This window comes from Gigantopelta aegis, chromosome 12, assembly GCF_016097555.1.
Source record: "Gigantopelta aegis isolate Gae_Host chromosome 12, Gae_host_genome, whole genome shotgun sequence".
In the NCBI taxonomy this organism is placed as follows: domain Eukaryota; kingdom Metazoa; phylum Mollusca; class Gastropoda; order Neomphalida; family Peltospiridae; genus Gigantopelta; species Gigantopelta aegis.
In genome coordinates, this window is record NC_054710.1 from 7,499,211 (window position 1) to 7,523,254 (window position 24,044).

Genomic DNA, 24,044 nt, shown 5'->3' on the forward strand with positions numbered 1-24,044 from the left:
TTTTAAAACTTATACCAAGATTTAACCTTCAAAACGGAATTATTTTGACTGCTTATCTTGATTCGAACAACTTTGAATTTAAGCTGTATTTCTGGCGTTTTACACTATAATTCGGATTAAAATAATATATAAATTATAAAAATTACCTTTAGAACTTATGCGATTTGTATTCGTTTGCAATGTATTCGTTTCACACTTGGAACGGTTTGACGAGTTACCCAAATAAAAATGAACTTACCCAAGAATAAGAATAATTTATTAGCATAACACCCGCATAGGCCTATGGGCAGAGCAAAAACAATATTATATAACTTTATCTGCAGTAACAACAACATAAATATACATTAATTACATGAACAAACATCTGCATCAACAAATACATATGCAATTTAAGCCTTATAAACCTGATACTACTACTAACATATTCAGATTGTCGGAAGTGTACAGCCATAAAAAAAAACATTTTTCATGAATCCACACACCCTCGTACATTCTCCATTAGTTTATTTATTAGTTTATTAGTGCACATTTTATTTACGGTTATATGGCGTCGGACATATGGTTAGGACCACACACATATTGAGAGGAAACCCGCTGTCGCCACTTCATGGGCTACTCTTTTTTCGATTAGCAGCAAGGGATCTTTTATATGCACCATCCCAAAGACAGGATAGTATATACCACGGTCTTTGATATACCAGTCGTGGTGCACTGGATGGAGTGAAAAAATAGCCCAATGGGCCCACCATGATGATTTTATATCATAGCACGTTATGACGTTAGATTAAGTCCTATCCTCCCAACCCTCTTGGAGAGTATTCCATAAAAAGGCAAAATGGCAGCCAGTACAATATAGGTGACCTAGTTATCATCTAGTATGTGGAATCTGTGTCATTGTAATGCTGTTTTTTTGTTTTTCAAGATTTCTGTCTGGACAAAATGTAGGTAAAATCAAACAAAAAATAAAGGTAGGAGAGCAGTTTATCGTAGTTGTTAACATTTTGGTTCGGACTTTAGAGAAAGATCACTTTTCTTTCTTCACTTCTCTCCGCCCATATGGCTAATAAACAATGATGACTTAATTAAGCATAAGCTCCTTTAACTTGGTTTCTCGTATACATATTTATTTATTATCTGTATCACCATGTTGGTAACTTGTTAATCATGTTTTATGTTGGGAAGTAAAATACAAGAACCTACATCACCAACTTGTGACTTCTGTTGCTTCATTTAACATTCAAAGAAAAAAACCCATACACTGTGTTGATATCATAGCAGCAGTACCACAGTCTGAATGGGCACACGTGGCAGCAAATAGCATGCAACCGATTTATGTTTATTTGCTGTTGCCATCTTGGATTTAAACAATGATAAAACGCTCTGTGGTAGAAACTGAATGCGAGAAATGAATTCCTTGCACACCAGGGGACGGGACCTAGCCCAGTGGTAAAGCGTTCGCTTGATGCGCGGTCCGTTTGGGATCGATCCCCGTCAGTGGGCCCATTGGGCTATTTCTCGCTCCAGCCAGTGCACGACTGGTATATCAAAGGCCGTGGTGTGTGTTATCCTGTCTGTGGGGTGGTGCATATAAAAGTTCCCTTGCTGCTAATCGAAAAGAGTAACCCACGAAGTGGCGACAGCGGGTTTCCTCTCTCTATATCTGTGTGGTCCATATGTCCGACGCCATGTAACCGTAATTAAAAATGTGTTGACTGCGTCGTCAAATAAAACATTTCCTTCCTTCCTTGCGCACCAAAACCCTGTATTTGAAGTATAACTTTTTGTTTGTTTGGGGTAAAATAGAATGTAAGATATGACTACCGCTTCTCTTAGTGGCCGTCATCGTGGTCATCTTGTCTTTAAACGATGAGGCAATTACCCCGTTAGCAAGATATTGTTATCAATGAATTCCGTGGGCCACACAATTCAATTGTTAACATCAGAATATTTTCAGTGGATGTAAAATGTGATCATTGCAATTTCCTTCTGGCTGGTTGGTTTGAGGCATCATGGATTTAAATGGCGTTGTGATGCCTTAATCAGTTGGGGCGACTTCAAAATGAATTCCTTCCTTCACCCCTGAAACACCGTGGTAGACATCGACTGTTTTGTCATAGGTGTCATAGTTGTGTGTTTAATTATGCTCAAAGGTACCAAGTTTGCACCCCTCGAGTTCTCCATCAGCACCTTCTAAAGATGCACAAACCACAAAGAACAATTGTAAAAAGAAATACTATATGGCAGTTTCTTAGCTTGAGTGTCCTCTAGCCCAGTGTATATCTTTATATCTTGTCATTAATAAATCAACATGCTCTAGTGGTGTTGTTATACAAAACAAACACTTTAACTCTGTATGTCTGTCTCTGTCTCTTTCTCTCTCTCTTTCTGTCTCTTTCTCTCTGTCTGTCTCTCTCTCTCTTTATCTCTCTCTGTCTCCTCTCTCTCCCCCCTATCTCTCTTCCTCCTCCCACACACTCTCTCTCTCTCTCTCTCTCTCTCTCTCTCTCTCTCTCTCTCTCTCTCTCTCTCTCTCTCTCTCTCTCTCTCTCTCTCTCTCTCCCAAGTGTTGAAATAAACATATTGGACACGTTATCGGTAATTTAAGGATAAAAGGGCCTAATAAAATTAATGGTTTTAGAGGTTTGTAAGCTTTTGTATTAAGATGCTTACTTGCTTGAACTTTATTGTAAATGACAATGTAAATGGTTCCGAATTATAAAGGAAAACCTTAGAAATCAAGGAAAACGATAGCAAATTGAATGTAGTTGACTTACGCAGTTTGGGACGTTGACTATACACATTATTCATTCGGGTTTTTTAATCAAATTATTAAATGTATTTCTGTTATTTACAGCCGTTGAAGATGGGTTTGGCGCTAGCAGCACTGGTCCTGTTTTCAACCGTGTCTATCGGTCTTTGTGGTAATGACAATATAATGAATATGACATTGTTATCATGCTAGACTCTCCCCCTCTCTCTCTCTCTCTGTCTCTTTCTGCATGTCTCTCTCTCTCTCTCTCTCTCTCTCTCTCTCTCTCTCTCTGTCTCCCTCTGTCTCTCTGTCTCACTCTCCCCCTCTCTCTCTCATCTGTCTGTCTCTCTATGCCTGTGTGTGTTTGTGTGTGTGTATGTGTGTGTGTATGTCTCTGTTTCTATGTGTGTGTGTCTGTGTTCGTGTGTGTGTGTGTGTGTGTGTGTGTGTGTGTGTGTTGCATGTGCTAATACATGTATGTACATATATATTATATACATGTGTATGTGTATCAGTGTTCTCCAACTTTTATGCGACCAGGTTGGCGGACATGTGAGGCCTTGGGCCTCACAAACGAGTGGCAGAAGTCCACGAGGGGGGGGGGGGGGGGGGGAGCTCGTGAGGGGTTCGCCCCCTCTCGCACCGGAATTTTTTTTAAATCTTAAGTCACAAAAGGTGCTATTTCTGGCATGTAATAGTTGATTTAAATAAAGTTAACCATAATCTATCTCATGATCTGCCGCACCGGCACCGGTCACGCTGAAGTAGTAGGGCCTAGATGATCATAGGCCTAAATGTGTGCGGCCAGTGGGCTAATCTCACCCGGAAATTTTTGAAAATAAAAGCTCATATGGATGCGATTTCCTGCGATACACTGTATGTATATATATACTGAACAAAATAAGAAACTTCCGCTAACTTTGCTTGAACATAACTTGATGAAAACAAACCGGGGGAATAATTGTTATATATGCGTTTAAAGAGTGTTCCATGATGCATCGTTTGGTGCAAAAATCATGGCCATAGGTTAACAGAAACTGGGAGAAATTTTGACCAAGTGTGGTAGGGGTTAAAAAAACTAAACCACCCACTTAATAACGGGTATAACCACCTCTTGAATTGACCACTGCAGTGCATCGCAGGCGCATAGAATTGACTAAAGTGTTGATTTCTGCCTGTGGAATATTGTTCCATTCCTGAATGAGCGCTTGACAAGTTCGTTGACGTTAGCGGGTGGGTTGGGACGACGCCTCAATCGTCTGTCCAGACTATCCCAGACATGCTCGATGGGGTTGAGATTAGGACTTTTAGCGGGCCAGTCATCAATGAAATCAATCTTATTTGTCCTAAGAAAATTTACAGTGTCTCTAGCTGTATGAGAGATGGCATTATCACGCTGAAAAATTGAGATGTTGGCGTTGTTATGGAACAGAGGAATGACGTGATGAGCGAGAATGTCATCGCGGTAACGTTGAGCATTTAAATTGCCATCAATGACGACTAGTGGTGAACGATAACTATGGGCAATGGCTGCCCAGGCCATGACAGAACCCCCACCCCCGAAACGATCTCGTTCAAGAACACAACAGTCAGCATAGCGTTCATTTCTCCTACGGTAGACGCGCAACCTGCCATCACGACGTTGTAAAGAAAATCTGGATTCATCCGAAAAAAGAACGGTATTCCAGCGTCGCCGTATCCAACGAGTGTGTACACGTGCCCAATTAAGACGATGACGTTGCGTTAAAACGCATCCGACGTAAGGACGTCGTGCATGTAAACCGTTCTCCCGCAGACGATTACGAACAGTTTGCCCACTGATTCGGTTATTATGAAGCCCAGGTGTGTTAGCAGCAGTAGCAGTGGCAGTTTGGAATCGATTGCGCAAATGCGTGTTCATGATATAGCGGTCTTGACCACGCGTTGTAACACGCGGACGTCCACGACGTGGCAAGTCGTTGGTGCTTCCTGTCGTTCGAAATCTTACGCGAAGATTTCGTATCGCTCGACTAGAACTCCCAACATGCCTTGCAACGTCTTCTGTCGACATGCCAGCATCAAGCATGCCAATCGCCCGTTCGCGTAAATTATTGGGTATTCTTGGCATACTAAAAATGCTACAATGTAAAAAACGTTATTTTTTTGACAAATTTTGAAGCGCTTTCGTTCACTTGACAATAATGTCAGTAAGACAAGTAAAACAAATTGACCGAATACTACACGGGACATGTCGAACCATGCATGCACGTGCACATTGAATTTCACGTTGTCGACGATTAACAGTGCAAAAATAATCGATAAAATTCATGAATCCTGATAATACAGCTCAAGGCTAATACTACCTATATAATTTCATTACACAATGCATTCTTTAACACAACAAATACTATATGTACAAATCGGAAGTTTCTTTTTTTGTTCAGTATATATATATATATATATATATATATATATATATATATATATATATATATATAGATAGATAGATATACAGATAGATATAGATATAGACATACATACATACATACATACATAATATATAATGTATTCTCTTCTTCATTTCTTCGTTTATTTACAGAGAATTATGCGAACACTAAAATCGACTGCATAGAAAATACACGCATTGGGGTTCCATCAAAATTAATGTGTGGAGTATCTGGAAAGATCAGAGATGAACTTCAATGGGTGTCGCCACACGGTGATGTGATTATTTGTGAGCGTGACAAAGCGTGTAAGGGCATAGACCGTAAGCCGAGGAAACGGTACGTAAGTTGGATGAGGTCGAACAGCGATTACGTTCTGTTAATATTGTACTACGAGAAATATTACGAAGGAGTTTGGCAGTGCAGGGATGGATTCACTGGTAAAGCATCTAGCTGCATGAAGAAAACAGTGGGAGGTAGCCTACGTTGCTTACAAATTACATAGTTTCACCATGTGCCCAATTAAGGTTGACGACAGTCACTCTTCGCACCCTTGTTTTCAGAGCCGGTTTATTCAGTTAGCACTTCAGGGGCCCCCGCGTTGATAAGATCAGATAAGATATAGAGGATTCGTCACGAGTATTTTTTAATATGGGAAATATCAACCGAGGCTTCGTTAATCTGTATTTGTCGAGGCTCTGCCGAGACAAATACAGATTAACAGGCCGAGGTTGATATTTCATGGGCGGATCCAAGGGGGGGGGGGGGGGGGGAACCAGGGGGACGCGTCCCCCCAAAAAATTGTTCAAGTGCCCTCAAAATGTCCAAGTGCCCTTTTTGTTTGGGCATTTTTTTTTTTTTAAGTAAACAATAATTATATTGTAGATAAATGAAATCAAGATTTTCGTGTACATGCGCAAGCTTGCAGATATGTGTCTGTGTTATTGAGTCTCAATGGGGCCCCATTGAGGTTCTAACGCGAGTGACGCCAATTTACTTCATTATTGCTAGTATATTATGACGTAGAACTGTAGGAATTCATATTAATTGTAAATATCAAAACTTGTAGTAAGGTGCCCTTTTGACGAGTCAATGCGCCCTTCTTTTTTGGTCCCCCCCCTAAAAATATTTCCTGGATCCGCCCATGTATTTCCCATATTAAAAAATACGAGTGACGAATTCTATTTATCATATCACTGTCAATTTTGTTTATTTTTCACTTAAATGATTAATAAACAAAACCCCAACGCTCGGACGTAACAATCTGTTATGACGTATGAATACATGTACATGTCAATCACTCAGCTGATAATCGTTTTGTCAATACACCTTGAAGGTTATCTATGCTTTCTGAAACTAGGTTAAAAGCGGAAACAAAGATTGTAGCTATTTAAACAATTTAATATTAATTTAACAGTTTTATATATAAACAATGTAATTATAATAAAATAACTGACAATAGCCAAATGTTTCAAAATAACTTTTCGCGGCATTTTGCTGAGTACTACGTCATTGTCAGACATAGGCCTATCTACGTCACTGACCTATTTAAGGGATTCATCAAGTTCAGTCTGAGTCTGAATCACTGTCGAAAATGATTCTTCGTCGTTTTAGGGGGACAACAGGACTTTTAGGCTGAGCCACATTTATTACGATGTTGCTTTGGAAAGAGGTAACACTGTTCGGTTCGTAATGTCCCCCCGGTTTCTTTTCGTACACTGATGTAAAACTTGCACAGAATTACATCGAGTTCTTTGGGGGGCATTTCATGTATTGGTCTGGACTCATCGATTGATTGTAGATAGTTTTCAAAAATGCGCATGTCGTATAGAGTTTTTTTGGCAGTATTCTTATTTTCATTTTCTGTAATGACATTACCAATCATCGCATCATCTACTACAAATCTACGAGTTTTGTTTTTGGGCCTGCCGGATTGTGGCGTCTGCTTCGATGTCCGTGGATCTACCCTATCCCCTGTTTGCACTAACTGTAAACGTTCTGGTGACAATTCAGCTTGATAACTGGACCCGTCAATCATAACTATATAATTACCGAAAGGTAGAGTTGCTTTGATTGTCGCACTTCCTTTTTTATCGATAGTAACGCTATCTCCTACTTCAAAAGACGCCATGTTTGTTTGTCAACAATTTTGACAGGTGTAAATAGTTCTACGTTTTCGGTATATAATTTGCATAATGTAATTTGCATACTTATGTTCTAAATATTTGCATACTTATGTCTCAAAATATGTGATTTATGTAATGGGCGTGCCCAATGCTATTCCTTAGTAGTGATATGATAAAAACATTTATTGCATTTAAAATGCCTAGCTGTACGCATCTTCATAAATCAAGGCTAATATTCGTTCCTCGTATTCAGCCTTGATACATGTATTCAAGATTACTGATATCCACTACTAGCGCCCTCTATTGGAAGAAAATTTGTAACACCGATTATGTCCCTTACACGATGACATCGCTGACCAATCACAGCATCGGTAACATGTGACAATTTTGAAAGCAATATCAAAAATTAACCGCCGAAACCTTTTTTTTTAACATATCGTGACAAACACGACACGTTTCCATGGACGCTGACGCTGCCATCTTTGTTTACAATAACAAGGGAATCTATAAGGAGCGTTGCGATTCGTTGCAATCAGATCTCATCGCATCCAATGAAATTTAAGCATTTTGTGGCACGATTTCTTGACGACATGTATCAAGGCTGAATACGAGGAACGAATATTAGCCTTGATTTATTAAGATGAGCTGTACGAAGAGAACCATGAAAGGGTTCGTTGCTTACACTTTCAGTGGCGGATCCAGAAAATCCATTTAGGGGAGGGGTGGGGCAGTGACATGAGGTGGAATACCAAGGGAACTTTGGGGGAGGTTTGGAGAGGATCGTAAAAAAAATGAAAATTAATATATAATAAAATTATAACTATCGCAAAATTGGTGTGGGGTGCAAGGGCCACCCCCCACCCCCGAATCCGCCTCTGGCATTACATATTTTCATCATGTGCCCAATTAAGATCGACGACAGTCACGCTTGTTTTCAGAGCCGATGTATCCTAGTAGCACATGTAGCACCAATCTGATTACAATTAGCTCTACTGGTCTACCAGTAGATCTAACAGCATTGCATGGACTCCCATGTCCAGGTGACATGACATCTATAAATAACAATTTAAATATCGACCAATTACACTTCGCCTTTTATAGCGTTATTAGGGAGCATACAAATTCTAAATATATCGGGCGAGACTATTTATGCAATAGGCGAACTTGTTGGTCTATTTCAACATTGAAAAAAAACCCAGGGGGGAAAGTGCAGTAATAAACTCTGGATTGTATACTAGTATAAACAGATTTTATGGCTATACCATCACATTTTTTGTTGTTGTTGTCTTGAAACGAATTTTATATAAAATTTTATATTGAAATTAGTTTCCGGCATACTTCATAATTCACCCGAATCATTTCGTATACCCTCGGCATAATCCCGAATGTTTTCAAATTATTTTCAAATCATTGCCATGATTTTGCAAGTAAGGTTTTGATTGGTTGAATGAAAGGTCAAATGGACATGAGCTCCAACTGGCTGATATTAGATCCACATGTAATAGTGGAGCTAATTTTAATTAGATTGCTGTAGCACGTACTATCGTCCCCGCGCTTCAGGGGGCCCTGCGGTGATGTGTAAACTTATTTTTCCCAGGCTCATTTTTCCCCTCTCCCCGAGGGGTTTGCAAAATATATATCCTGAGAAGAGGGTGCCGCTGTTATTTGTGCTACAGGCCACGCGGATCCTTAAACTGGCTTTGCTTGTTTTGGCTTCGTACACAATAAATATAACATATCTTACCAAAATTTCACTTGAAATCCATATTTCGTAAAAAGTAAAAAAAAAAATTTAATCACAAGATTTTCTTCAAATACATTCAGGTGTATTAGTAATGTGCAAACAAAAAATTCAATAGCAATTTTGCATCGGAAATTGTCCAGCGTTCTTAAAACGAAAACGTCATATCATGTATTCAGTTTATTTATATTGTAAAGGATATGCAAAGTGACTCAACACATTTTATTTACGGTTATATGGCATCAGACATATGGTTAATGACCACACAGATATATAGAGAGGAAACCCGCTGTCGCCACTTCATGGGCTACTCTTTTCGATTAGCAACAAGGGATCTATCTATATTTTTGTTTTGTTGTATGTATGTTGAGGTTGACTGTTACATCCGCACTGACACGGGATAATTAAATCCTTTCTGGCCTCGCAAATTGTTTCTTATTCCTTTTGTAGGGAATTTGAACAATACTGATTATCATACATACATAATAGCTAATAGATAATGCACAATGGATAATGGATAATACATAGTACTTAATACAGAATACATGATACACAATAAGTAATATACAATGGCATGGGAATAAACGCCTGGTGAGAAAAATTACCTTTAAAAAGTTGTTGCCACCCACCCACTCACCCATCACTGTGGGTCATTTGTTTAAAACCAGCAAGACTTGTATACCTGAACATAACGTCTTGGTGAGATTTTGTTGAAGCGCGTGGCGCCATATTACCTGTGAGGCGACTTCAGGGCCCATATTTTCGAAGCTATCTTAGCCTACGAAATCGTGAAATCATCGTAAGCTATAACGTCACTATGGCGTGCGCTGTAGTGACGTCACAACCTACGACGGTTTTACGATTTCGTAGCGCTAAGATGGCTTCGAAAATAGGGCCCCAGAACTTTGATTTAAATGTAATTTTATAAATGTTATAGGATAAATAGAATTCGCTAGCCTACTTGTGTTTATTAATATGTAAAATATCAACCTCGTCTAATTAATCGGTATTTGTCTCGGCAGTCTCGACAAATACCGATTAACATAGACGAGGTTGATGTTGAACATAATAAAAAACACTCCTGACGAATCAGGCACTGTGGAAGCAAGTAGACATAAAACATTTTGCGGGGGCTGACTGAGATCGAGGGCGCAAAGCAAAGTCTCTACGGGGTTCGGGGGTATGCTCCACGGGTAAAATTTTGAAAACTAGATTTCCTGAAATGCAACTTCCTGCATTCTACAAGTAACTTTCATCTCTGCCTTACGATTTACTACTACTGTTTTTTATCCGCCCCACCCCCAACCCAGCCCACACCAGCTCTGCCGTGCCTGCGAATCCTCTATATATACAAAAATATTGGACAATTTTTTTTTAACCCGCCTGCTACCGATTCGATCGGGCTGCTGGTGCTCCCTTGCACCTGCCAGTGCAGGCGGTCCCTCCTCTCCCCTCCCCCTACCTTTCCTACATGGACGGGCGTGCGCTACAACAGCTTGTTCTGAATGTGCACGTAAAACCCTATGACATGACATGACATGACAATTTTTAAACTGCTTCTTCTTCACTCGGATGCCGTAAATACCTACAATCAGCGACTTCTAGTGTTAAGTGGTTAGTTTTGTCTACTCTCTTGTGGTCCCCATGAAACTGTATCTTCTCTAGGGGCGAGAGATAGCCCGGTGGTAAAGCGCTCGCTTGGTGCGCGGTCGGTGCGGTATCGATCCCCGCCGGTGGGCCCATTGGGCTATTTCTCGTTCCAGCCAGTGCACCGCGATATATCAAAGGCCGTGGTATATGCTTTCCTGTCTGTGGGATGGTGCATATAAACGATCCCTTGCTACTAATGGAAAAATGTAACGAGTTTCCTCTAATGACTACGTGTTATAATTACCAAATGTTTTTACATCCAATAGCCGATGATTAATTAATCAATGTGCTCTAGTGGTGTCGTTAAACAAAACAAATTTAACTCTCTTGTGTGGCCCCACAAGTCTATCTTCTCTCTTCCTTTTTCTTCTTTTTCTCTAGGATATAATGACCCTAGTGCAGAGCGCATGTCTGCTGGCTTGAGTGGAGTGGCTGTAGCCGGAATCTGCATTGGTCTGTTACTGGCACTGGCCCTTCCGTTGGCGGTGGTCGTTTACAAGAGGTAGTTAATTAATCCTAGGGCGGGACGTAGTTGGGTGGTAAAACGCTCGCTTGATGCGCGGTCGTTTTGGGATCAATCCCCGTTAGTGGGCCCATTTGGGCTATTTCTCGTTCCAGCCAGTGCACCACGGCTGGTATATCAAAGGCCGTGGTATGTGCTACCCTGTCTGTGGGATGCTGCTTATTGAAAAGAGTAGCCCATGAAGTGGCGACAGCGGGTTTCCTCCCTCAATATCTGTGTGGTCCTTAACCATATGTCCGACGCCATGTAACCATAAATAAAATGTGTTGAGTGCGTTGTTAAATAAAACATTTCCTTCATTTCCTTCCTCGGTGGTGTCGTGGTTAAGCCATCGGACGTAAGGCTGGTAGGTACTGGGTTCGCAGCCCGGTACGGGCTGCCACCCATAGAAAGTTTTACCGACTCAATGGGTAGGTGTAAGACCACTACACCCTCTTCTTTCTCACTGACAACTAACTCACTATCCTGGACGCAGTCCAGATAGCTGAGTTGTGTGTGCCAAGGACAGCGTGCTTGAACCTTAATTGGATATAAGGACGGAAATAAGTTGAAATGAAATGAAATGGTCGTTTACAAGAGCTAATTCAATCCTAGCTTGAGACACCTCTAGACCTCCCCTTGTTGATATGTTGTAGGGGAGGGCTAGAGAGGACTGTGTAATACTTCGGCGATCGTCGGCGACCAAATGGTTGCCAGCTACTGTGTCTAAAATACACACTTCCCCTAAGTTTGATGCCACAGACAGTTTCATTATTCTCAAGTCCAGTCATGATGTTAAACTTACATGTTGTTAACCAGTACCAACGCTACACGAAGAAACCCGACGCCTCTGTGCGAAACGAACCTGCGCCGAACCTTTTTTTGTGTGGTCACATAGAGCAAAACGTGTGCCCACGTGCTGCCAGGGCGACATATCACTGTGATAGTGAGTTATAAAAGTAATATCAGCTTCTCAACTTCTCTCTTCCTGAACCCTGTTGTCAGGTCGACCGTTATCACAGCGACAGTGAGTTATAAAAGTAATATCAGCTTCTCAACTTCTCTCTTGCTGAACCCTGTTGTCAGGTCGACCGTTATCACAGCGACAGTGAGTTATAAAAGTAATATCAGCTTCTCAACTTCTCTCTTCCTGAACCCTGTTGTCAGGTCGACCGTTATCGCTGCGACAGTAAGTTATAAAAGTAATATGAGCCTCCCCACTTCTCTCTTGCTGAACCCTTTTGTCAGGTCAACCGTTATCACAGCGACAGTGAGTTATAAAAGTAATATCAGCCTCTCAACTTCTCTCTTGCTGAACCCTGTTGTCAGGTCAACCGTTATCACAGCGACAGTGAGTTATAAAAGTAATATCAGCTTCTCAACTTCTCTCTTCCTGAACCCTGTTGTCAGGTCGACCGTTATCGCTGCGACAGTAAGTTATAAAAGTAATATCAGCCTCCCCACTTCTCTCTTGCTGAACCCTGTTGTCAGGTCGACCATTATCGCTGTGACAGTGAGTTATAAAAGTAATATCAGCCTCCCCACTTCTCTCTTGCTGAACCCTGTTGTCAGGTCAACCGTTATCACAGCGACAGTGAGTTATAAAAGTAATATCAGCTTCTCAACTTCTCTCTTCCTGAACCCTGTTGTCAGGTCGACCGTTATCGCTGCGACAGTAAGTTATAAAAGTAATATCAGCCTCCCCACTTCTCTCAGGCTGAACCCTGTTGTCAGGTCGACCATTATCGCTGTGACAGTGAGTTATAAAAGTAATATCAGCCTCCCCACTTCTCTCTTGCTGAACCCTGTTGTCAGGTCGACCGTGATCACCGCGACAGTGAGTTATAAAAGTAATATCAGCCTCCCCACTTCTCTCTTGCTGAACCCTGTTGTCAGGTCGACCGTGATCACCGCGACAGTGAGTTATAAAAGTAATATGAGCCTCCCCACTTCTCTCTTGCTGAACCCTGTTGTCAGGTCGACCGTTATCGCTGCGACAGTGAGTTATAAAAGTAATATCAGCCTCCCCACTTCTCTCTTGCTGAACCCTGTTGTCAGGTCGACCGTTATCGCTGCGACAGTGAGTTATAAAAGTAATATCAGCGTCTCAACTTCTCTCTTGCTGAACCCTGTTGTCAGGTCGACTGTTATCACCGCGACAGTGAGTTATAAAAGTAATATGAGCCTCTCCACTTCTCTCTTGCTGAACCCTGTTGTCAGGTCGACCGTTATCACCGCGACAGTGAGTTATAAAAATAATATCAGCGTCTCCACTTCTCTCTTGCTGAACCCTGTTGTCAGGTCGACCGTTATCGCTGCGACAGTAAGTTATAAAAGTAATATCAGCCTCCACACTTCTCTCTTGCTGAACCCTGTTGTCAGGTCGACCGTTATCGCTGTGACAGTAAGTTATAAAAGTAATATCAGCCTCCCCACTTCTCTCTTGCTGAACCCTGTTGTCAGGTCGACCGTGATCACCGCGACAGTGAGTTATAAAAGTAATATCAGCCTCCCAACTTCTCTCTTGCTGAACCCTGTTGTCAGGTCGACCGTGATCACCGCGACAGTGAGTTATAAAAGTAATATCAGCTTCTCAACTTCTCTCTTGCTGAACCCTGTTGTCAGGTCGATCGTGATCACCGCGACAGTGAGGTATAAAAGTAATATCAGCCTCTCCACTTCTCTCTTGCTGAACCCTGTTGTCAGGTCGACCGTTATCACCGCGACAGTGAGGTATAAAAGTAATATCAGCCTCTCCACTTCTCTCTTGCTGAACCCTGTTGTCAGGTCGACCGTTATCACCGCGACAGTGAGTTATAAAAGTAATATCAGCTTCTCCACTTTTCTCTTGCTGAACCCTGTTGTCAGGTCGACCTTTATCACCGCGACAGTGAGTTATAAAAGTAATATCAGCCTCTCAACTTCTCTCTTGCTGAACCCTGTTGTCAGGTCGACCGTGATCACCGCGACAGTGAGTTATAAAAGTAATATCAGCTTCTCAACTTCTCTCTTGCTGAACCCTGTTGTCAGGTCGACCGTTATCACCGCGACAGTGAGTTATAAAAGTAATATCAGCCTCCCAACTTCTCTCTTGCTGAACCCTGTTGTCAGGTCGACCGTGATCACCGCGACAGTGAGTTATAAAAGTAATATCAGCTTCTCAACTTCTCTCTTGCTGAACCCTGTTGTCAGGTCGACCGTTATCGCTGCGACAGTGAGTTATAAAAGTAATATCAGCCTCCCCACTTCTCTCTTGCTGAACCCTGTTGTCAGGTCGACCATTATCAGTGATCTATCAACCAGAGATAATAGCGAAAACACGGAATTACTTCCTACCACCGGGTAGGAAAAGATTCCCGCTTTAATACAACCATAACCCTATCTTTGACGTTAAATACCTTTTCATTGATCATTTTCGAATTCGCTGATAACAAATATTTGATATATTAATCACTAATACTGAAATAAATAGAGGCTATTTCATGGGGTTTTCCGAATACGATTTTTATGTCACTGAGTGATGTGCGAAAACCATAGTTTTATGAATTGCGAAGCAATGAGAGATAATTTAATCATGAACTTTAACAAAAAAGTAAATACGATTTCTACATTTTCACTGCAACTAATTAAAAGACAGAGAAAATATGACTTTTCACTAGATATCACTTTTATGGTTTCTGTAGATCTATATATTTCATTGCTATGTATATAATAAGACTTTTTATGCCATGCAATGTTGGGAATAAAACGTAAATTCTGTTCCTTTACAGGAAAAAAAAAAATAACAACAGAGAAGCTGACCAGAATGCAGGAGATATTGAACTTGAAGATGAAGTAGTAAATAATGATGGAATAGATCAGTTAGTAAATAATGCTGGCCTAGACCTAGCAGTAAATAATGATGGCCTAGACCAATCGGAGAACGCTGTAGTATAACGCAGCAAAGAATAAATTTCTAAACCAATCTGAGCATGCTGTACTATAACGAAGCAAATAATTAATTCCTGGACCAATCGGAGAACGCTGTACTATAATGCAGCAAATAATAAATTCCTGGACCAATCGGAGAATCTGTACTATAACGCAGTGAGAGCTTAGCCATACTTTGAACAACTGAACAATTATACATAATCATATAAATTATGGGGGTTGGGGGGGGGGGGGGGGGGTGGGTTTTATTTTGTTGTTTTTTCGGGGATGTGGGAGGGTGGGTGTTCTTATATTTATAAAAACTCATGGCGAGCTTAGCCATTCGTTGAACAAGTGAATGATTTAAAATTATTATGCTTTTTGTTTTATATTTTTCAAACCCAGAGTGAAATTAGCCATTCTTTGAACAGCTGACCCTGGTGCAGGTGGCATTGCATTAATTTTCAAGTTTGTACAATAAAACACAATCATATGTAACATGCCATAGTATCCACCTCCATAAAGGATCACTTTTAATGTACAGCAATTGTGCCTTCTGTCAATTGTAATGCATTTGCAATATAAATTCATAAAAATAATAATAATAAAATTTACTTCGTTGTTGACATATATAAAGGATCTTGTAAACAGAGGATAATAAACGAGTTACCAGTTATTATCAAATTTATTTCCTCGAGTGAAATAATGTTCAGTTGTCACGAGCTTTAGCGATTATTATTTCACGAGGGCCATAAATCAATCTAATTAAAATTAGCTCCACTATTACATGTGGATCTAAAGACAGCCAGTTGGAGTTCATGTCCACCAATCAAAACCTTACTTGCAGAATCCTGCCAGTGATTTAAAAATAATTTGAAAACATTCCGAATTATCCTGACATGTTTCGTGTGAATTACGAATGCCTTAAAACATGTTTTATTTTATAAAATAAATAATTTGTAATGTAAAACTGAAGACTGATTTAGGTTTTTTTAAATTTTATAAATAAATAAATAATTTTTAATGTAAAATTGAAGACTGATAACCCACCCCGTACGTATTGGTATGGTTCGCTGTACTGCGGCCACTAAAATAGACTCGCCCGATATTTTTAGAATTTGTATGCTCCCAAATAACGTTATAAAAGGCTATGTGTGATTGGTCAATATTTAAATTATTATTTACAGACGAAATGTTACCTGGACATTGGGGACTACGCAGTGTTGTTAGTTTTAAATCACTGGCAGGATTCTGCAAGTAAGGTTTTGATTGGTGGACATGAGCTCCAACTGGCTGTCTTTAGATCCACATGTAATAGTGGAGCTAATTTTAATTAGATTGGACATAAATTTGATAACTGGTACAAAGTTTGTTTCTCTTTACGGCTTTATTTTTGACGCACATGCACGAAGGCCAACCCGTATAGAAACGATGTAAACCACTTTACGCAATGTTCTGAGAATTGCTATAGCTTTGTAATTTAAAGTTACATTATCTGGTTACCATATTATAACATCATGTACAAATGTGAAATACAAGCTCAAATGCACTTTTAAAAAAGTCGTGTGTGTTCGCTATGAACGGATATCGTCAAACGTATACGCTTGATTCGTCGCCTGTCCCGCCATAGCTCGGCAAAGCACAAACGACAGCCTGTTGTCAGTTTCAGTTAACACGTGCGTTTGCCGATTTCAAATTGTAGGGTTTGTCTCAAAAAATTAAAAGAGAAATCTTGCGCTGTAGTTAAAACCGGTTTGATCTTGACAACGTATTATTGACAGTCGTACCTTCCTATTTCAGAATTGTTATTTTATAGTGTTAGTAGGACTTTCAAAGTTTAGTTTGTATACTAGTAACACATTAATCATGTATATATTTTTAAAATAAAATATACTAAAGTAGACCATGAACGTTTTCACTTCTTAATTTTATGTGTTAAAATCGACAAATTCAAAAAAAAAATTGGGGAGGGGGGGGGGGGGGTGTTTAACGACATCAAATATAAAGCATATTGATTTAATAATCATCCGACCCCATACAACCGTAAATAAAATGTGTTGAGTGCGTCGTTAAATAAAACATATCCTATCCTTTCTTCCATCTGCTTTTGGATGTCTAACATTTGGTAATTTTGACATATAATCTTAGAGAGGAATCGGGTGCATGTGCAGGGAGTGGGTATTGGAGGTCGAGTGCGAGTGCGAATAATTTTAACATGCTCATATACCACTAGAGTTTCGAGCATGTCCGTCCCGGGGCCTGTCTCTGGATAGCCAGTGACTTGCTCCGGGACAGAACAAAATTAAGGGGACAATTTTGAAATTTACATCCAAAAATTAAATAGTGGGCCTTTAAAATTTTGATGCGCATCTCTAATTAATATAATTAATAAAGAAAATTCTACTCATTAAATTTGATCGCTAGATTAGATTGGGCTGTCAAAATGAAATTAGATAGATATCACGCCTGATTTGGGATGGGGGGGGGGGGGGGGGGTGAAAATGGAGGTCGAAACCCTTACTTGCCCAAGCTTGAAAAAAAATGTATGTATTTTTGGGGGGAGCATGGCCCCATATAAATTTTGCTCAACACAGTCTCAGGCCGTCAAGTATCCTACTTTTTCCTATTTATTCCTATTTTTTTGATGAGTCCCTATTTAGCCCTCTTTTTGATGAAAATTCCTATTCCCCCTTTTTTTTGCACTTTTAACCAGTTTAATTTTTTTTTTTTTTTTTTTTTGTACCGACACCATATTTGTTCTCTTCACACCATTTGCTCCAGATGAATTGCTATGAGGCATATTGTGATATCTGTGGCGTAGTAATTGAAATCTGAATATTGCAGATTGGATGCATGGTTATAGGCTTCCAGTTATTAATTTTCACAATGCAATATAAAGTCCTCTTATTTATAATTTCTGAATTTATGGATATTTCAGTTTTTTGGTAATATCTGATCTTGTTGATGCTCAAAACTAGAAGGTTGAAAGGATATGGCAACCCTTTCAGTCTAGGCCTAGTGACTTTGAGCTACATACTAATTATTTCTTTAGTTCATTATCTGCAGGTAGTGGTGCTTTCAAGTTAGCTTGCATGCTGTTGCTCCAGTGAAGCCTGATAAATGCTCAGTTTAGCTTACTAGCTGGTGAATAGTTGTGTTACCGTGTGTGATGGTTAACTATGCATTGAGCTACATACTAATGATTTCTTGTTTTAAACATGTATAGGTTCTGGTGGTGGTCTGCATGTGATGCTGCTTCCTAGATAGTATAAAATCTATTGATGTAATTGCATTGTGTATATACATGTATGCTATTATTTAAAGTTTTTAGTAAACACATTGCAGTAATTGGACTGATCTGTGATTGACCATGATCCTTTTTCAAATTAGGCATACTAAATCATTCAATGTTTCATTATGGGTGGGCAGGGTGGCTGTTAGGGGAGTGAGAAGGCCATTAGAAACCTCCAGCTTCGATCTCGGATGATACTAATATATATCACCAATGCAGTATAATACTTCTCATAACCAGTCAATCAATCATAACATTGGAGAGGATGGCTGTGATAGGTTAAGGGCTTCTTTAAACCAGATTAAATAAAATGAAAAACAATTAGTTATCATTTCAGTTATCTGCTCATTGTATATTGGTTCCTATATTATATAAAATATTGAAGAATGATCATGGAACAGTCAAAACAACTGCTAAATTGGGTAGGTGGGTGTTTGTGCAAATATCTTACATTTTCCACATTTCTCATCACGTCTAAATTGTACGAAGTCAGGCTGAAGCTGTTAGGGTTACCTCTGATATACTGGTGCATGGTGTCTAAGGAAGTAGGATTTCAGTGCTCATTTGCAGGTTGTGCTTTGCTTACCGTAACAAGTATTCTATTAAAGCCGCACACCCTAGTTCCATCCAGCGAAAATCAATTATAATTTGGTTAATCTACAAAAATGTAACACACTTAGATCACGTTTTAATCAAATGGAGTGAAAAAGCAGGGAATCCCCATGTCCCAATTGCTTGAAATAATTTTGAAAGTTTGTATTCTGATGTCACCGGTAGATGTCGCTCGAAGCACAACAATGCCTACGTCACGACAAATTTCACAGACTTGGGGTGCGTTCTTTTCACCTCTCCTGGACATGTTCCAACTGTTCTGTCCTGGTTATATCCCCTCTCCAGATATCGTAGGACTTAGCAAAATTATTGGTTTTAAGGGTTTGTAACGTTTTGTATTGAGATACTTACTTGTCTGAACTTTATTGTTACTGAAAATGTTCACGAACTGTGAAGAAAAATCTCACAAATGAACAACAACAAATCGGATGTTGATTGCGCGAACCATGCACGAGAAAACAAACCGAACCAAAATGATAACGGTCACGTGGTATACCAACGTCTGTGACATTGAAATGGAAATATCCCGTCTAAAAATAGATTAGACCTTGTCTGCTCAACGGTTTTTTCTCAAACGTGCGTCCGTTTTTCAGAAATAGGAAAAATGTATTTTGTGGTATTACAAACACCAGGATTACCAGGATTACCAAAAAACACTTCAGGTGAATGGACATGTATATTCTAAATAATAAACGGTAAGTAAAGTGCAATTTTATTTGTGAAAAAATGGGTTTAATAGCGAAAAACAACGCCGTAATGGTTAACAACTAGCCGTAACTAGGGTGTGTCCCTTTAAATGTGGACACCTGCAGTATCATAATTATTTGACATATTTCTACCAATTCAGTTAGCACACAGCTACTAAATCCAGCTATATTATCCAGTTGATCACCTACACACACACACTGCCATTGCTGCTGTTTTTGATGGTGTCACTGGGTCAGCAATGCCTTGTGGGGGGTTTTCAGTCAACACCCCTGTCATTTCAAAGTTAAAATTTGACCTTGTAACTTGTATTATTCAATAGCATAAAAGGAATACTGCATTGTGTTGCTTTTTAAAAGTTTTACTCCAAAGAACCAAATTCAACCACTGCATTGTCTGAATAAAAAGTGGTGGATCGGGATGGCTGTAAGGGGTGTTGGGAGGCCATCTTAAAACAAAATAAGTGCCTATTTTATTCCTATGATATACACATTGTCTTATTTTCCTGTATTATTATCTTTTTAATGGTTTTCTATTTCCATATTTAGTTTTTTGAGATGGCTCACTCACTTGACCCCTGCAATATTCTCTATATTGGGACATTAACTTTTATACAAAATTCCTATTTTCGTCCTATTTTGTGGGCAAAATTCCCATTTTAACCCTATTTTCAGGCAACAAAAATTCCTATTTTCCTATTTTTGTTTGACCCACCGCCTCACTTGACGGCCTGCAGTCTATAAACCCAAACCCCGCTGAAATCCCTGCACACGCGCCTTGGAAACCCGCAACATTTTTTTTTAGCAAGGGATTGTTTATATGTACCATCCCACAGACAGGATATCACATACCATGGTTTTTTTGTATACCCGCCGATGGGGATCGATCCTAGACTGACCGCGCATTTCCAAAAAACACCTTTTTAGGTCTAAGTAATGAATAAAAATAACATAGTCTTGAAAAATGTTACGTAAATCGAACACAGTACCCTCTTCCTCTGCCCCTAGAGCGTTACGTAATTAGTAACACCCCCTTACATGTAACGCGTATGCCAACAGCTGGCCACTGTCAAAATTTCAAGGCAAATCCTCCACTCACCGACCCCTGGAAAGGCGTTGTACCATATCTCTATGGATATAAATATGTTTTGGAGATATGAGACGACCCCTCAAGACACTTAAATTTTTTCAAAAATTGCTAAATCTCACGTGATCTCTTGTTGGGGAATTCTATACTTGTATTAAGCCAATGAAAACCGAGATCGGTAGGAGCCGTCAAAAGTGTTCCACTTTCAAAATCATGGCTTTGTTTTTGACCTGGATAAGCCAGAGTAGTGAAACCAATATGGAGTGCGGCATCATATATGCACCAAACGTAATTGGATTTTCTGTTCTATATGCTTAAATAATAAAAATATTCCAGGGAATGTAGTTTTAATCACGTTCATAGATAATTTTCAAAAACAAAAGTTCTTTTTATTCTGCTACAGAATCTATAATGAATTGCATTAAAATGACATTTTGTTATAAATTTAACCAAAAACAGACAGCGTTAAATTATCCAATAGTATTGTTCGTTAGACCAATACGGAAGAAAATATGGAAATATATTTTCCCTGTTATGAGTGACCGCTGCGGTAATAATGTAATACAATTCATTATAGATTTATTTTTACAGAATACAAAGAACTTTGTTTTTGAAAATTATCTGTGAACCGTGAATAAAATATAAAGTTAAAGCAATACCCATAACAGTAAAGTACCATAGTTTATGTCGTTTCTATATACATAGACGTGTAGCCGATGTAGGCTATATCAAAATAAAGGCTTTAATAAAAACCCAAATAGCTGGGGTAATAAATAGAATAACACTCTCGGTACCAGTTATTATCAAATTTATGTCCCATTTGATAATAATGGTAACTCGTTTATTATCCTCTATACATTACTTCCATCATGGAAACTATTCTTACAACCGCCTATAGACTAAGGTCTCACTACACAGATGTCATCTGCCATTGAAACCCATGATAAATTGCCCAACTTCAAATGAAGACTGCCAATAGAACGGGTTCTCGTTGGCACTAACAACATACACCACTGCGAACATACATTATATAAGCATTTATTTTCACTCCAAAATTGAGAACATTTCCGTCTCAGTTTTTTGCTATATGACTGCATCTGGCTGTAGTACCGGTCCGAACATGTGGTTCATTAACCAATTCACTCCGGCTGTCTCTTGCACTGCACACCCATGTCCCAAAAGGTCAATGCACAATATTACAAAATAACATGAACAAAATACAGCCAAAAGGCTTACCATTAAACATATATATTGTTTTAATTCTTCACAATTTCCTAGAAGTAAATATGTGAACCACAACATATGTCACAATTAGGAACTATAGTGGACCGTGATCAATAAACTATCACCCGGAAGTGATCTGTGTAGCGAGACCTAAGTTTGAACCGTCAACTTGGCATGTTCCAATTATTAATGACGTCCTTTTCTAATGACGTCATCTTCCCGGATGTTATGTATAGGTTAGAAGGCATTAAGACGTTTTTGTTCAGGGCCCCGTTCCATAAAGCAATCTTAGCCCTAATATCACCTTAAGTGCATAGCTACCTTATGCACTAAGGTAATCTTAGTGCTAAAATCACTTCGTGGAACGGGGCCCAGTTCTGTTCTGAAGGAACGTTTTAATGCCTTCTGACCTATTTAGACGGCATTTCATTGATTCATTCTTTCAAATGGGCGGAGCATGGAGCACTACGAATTAAGATGGATTTTCGGTAGTTGTTCTTGATTAAGACAGACAAAATAAAAGTGCGATTGGCTGAAATGGATGGACAACGTTCAGTTGCCGTCTAATTTCATTTGATCCCGGAAAAGAATGTAATTAACCAATCACAATACAGAGCACATTCGCCATCAATTCCTGACACACTGGTATTTGAGTACGATGCGTTGAGCATGGACTAGATGAGTTTAGATTTTTAAGCCTTAATAATTTCAGTTTGGTTTGACGTAAGACGAAAAGTAAAAGTGTTTTGGAAATAACATAAAAAATGCCATTTTTGTGTGCAATTTACAAATCAACTGGCTCATAAATAATTAAGTTGTAGTTAATTTCACAGCATGAAAAAAAGGCATTCTCCGTGGGACGGACTATAGAAACGATGATATACGGTCTGCCCATGCGCAGGTATTCTACATACGTCCGGCAAGGGGAGACAAATCTGCAGTGGAGGTTATGACTCGTGGTCGTCTAGCATTGTTGTTGTGCTAGCACAGTAAGTTGAGTAAGACTAATACCGTATGTCTCTGTGTTTGGTGTCTACATTTCACAACTTCTAAGATTCTGTAGGGCATGCTCATTGTATGCAGATTTCAAACAGCGCCATATCGATCTGACACTGAAGTTGTTCAATAAATAGTTATGTTCAGGGACTCTTGCATCTTCATAAATCAAGGCTAATATTCGTTCCTCGTATTCAGCCTTGATACATGTAGTCAAGATTACTGATATTCACTACTAGCGTCCTCTATTGGAAAAAAATGTGTAACACCGATTATGTCCCTTACACGATGACATCGCTGACCAATCACAGCATCGGTAACATGTGACAATCTTGAAAGCAATATCAAAAATTAAGGACTTCCGAACTGATTCACGATGAGAACAGACATGTCGCCTTGTACTCTCGAGTTGCCCCCCACCTGGGGGGACTCTTATGCAGTTATGGAAAACTTAGTATCGCGTCTCGTACACTGGGTCACGGGCTTCCATGACTTTGGTGTACGGTGACGCGATCGTACCGACGAAGAAGAGGAGATGGAGGAAGAGGAAAAGCGCGCCAGGAACGGCACGGGGGGGGGGGGGGGGGGGAGAAGGGGGACCAAAGCTGGCGGCTCAACCGCCAGCGGCGGTCCCTTCTGCGACGCCGCCCCCAGCCCAGCCTGAGTTGACGAGACCAGCCCTGCGGGAACCGTCGACCACCGAGAGGGACCGACTCAACACCGTGGTGTGTGAGACGCCCCACGACGACCCTCCATCGCCGACCGTCACGTGGCCCAGGCAGAACTGGCCGGTACCGCCGGTACAGCCAGTCGCCACGCCACAGGCCCGATCAGCCGCCGTTGGCAAGAGGAAGGCAACATCACCGACCAACCAGCCAGCCAAGACCGAGAGACCAGCGCCGTTAGTCGCCCCCCCCCCCCCCACCCCCAAGAGTCCGAGTGGACCGTCGCAGTGAGCGGACTGAAGAAACGCCTTCATTAGTACATGCAGGGGGACACGACAGACCCGACCAAGCTCCGTGGCAG

The 24,044-nt window shown here is 40.1% G+C and overlaps 1 protein-coding gene across 1 annotated transcript; it reads left to right on the forward strand.

Moving 5' to 3' along the window:
* Window positions 1-922: 922 nt before the first annotated feature.
* LOC121386715 lies at window positions 923-15,713 on the forward strand. The gene is made up of 5 exons (XM_041517708.1): window positions 923-941; window positions 2,855-2,921; window positions 5,331-5,651; window positions 11,074-11,194; window positions 14,965-15,713. The coding sequence occupies exons 2-5, from the start codon at window positions 2,864-2,866 to the stop codon at window positions 15,128-15,130; spliced, it is 666 nt and encodes a 221-aa protein (XP_041373642.1). The 5' UTR covers window positions 923-941; window positions 2,855-2,863; the 3' UTR covers window positions 15,131-15,713.
* Window positions 15,714-24,044: the final 8,331 nt, after the last annotated feature.

Excerpts from the sequence above, each read along its gene's own strand:
- LOC121386715 (XM_041517708.1), top strand. The coding sequence starts at position 2,864 with ATGGGTTTGGCGCTAGCAGCACTGGTCCTGTTTTCAACCGTGTCTATC. Across the intron at positions 2,922-5,330 it reads CGTGTCTATCGGTCTTTGTG|AGAATTATGCGAACACTAAA; the intron begins GTAATGACAATA and ends GTTTATTTACAG. Across the intron at positions 5,652-11,073 it reads CATGAAGAAAACAGTGGGAG|GATATAATGACCCTAGTGCA; the intron begins GTAGCCTACGTT and ends CTTTTTCTCTAG.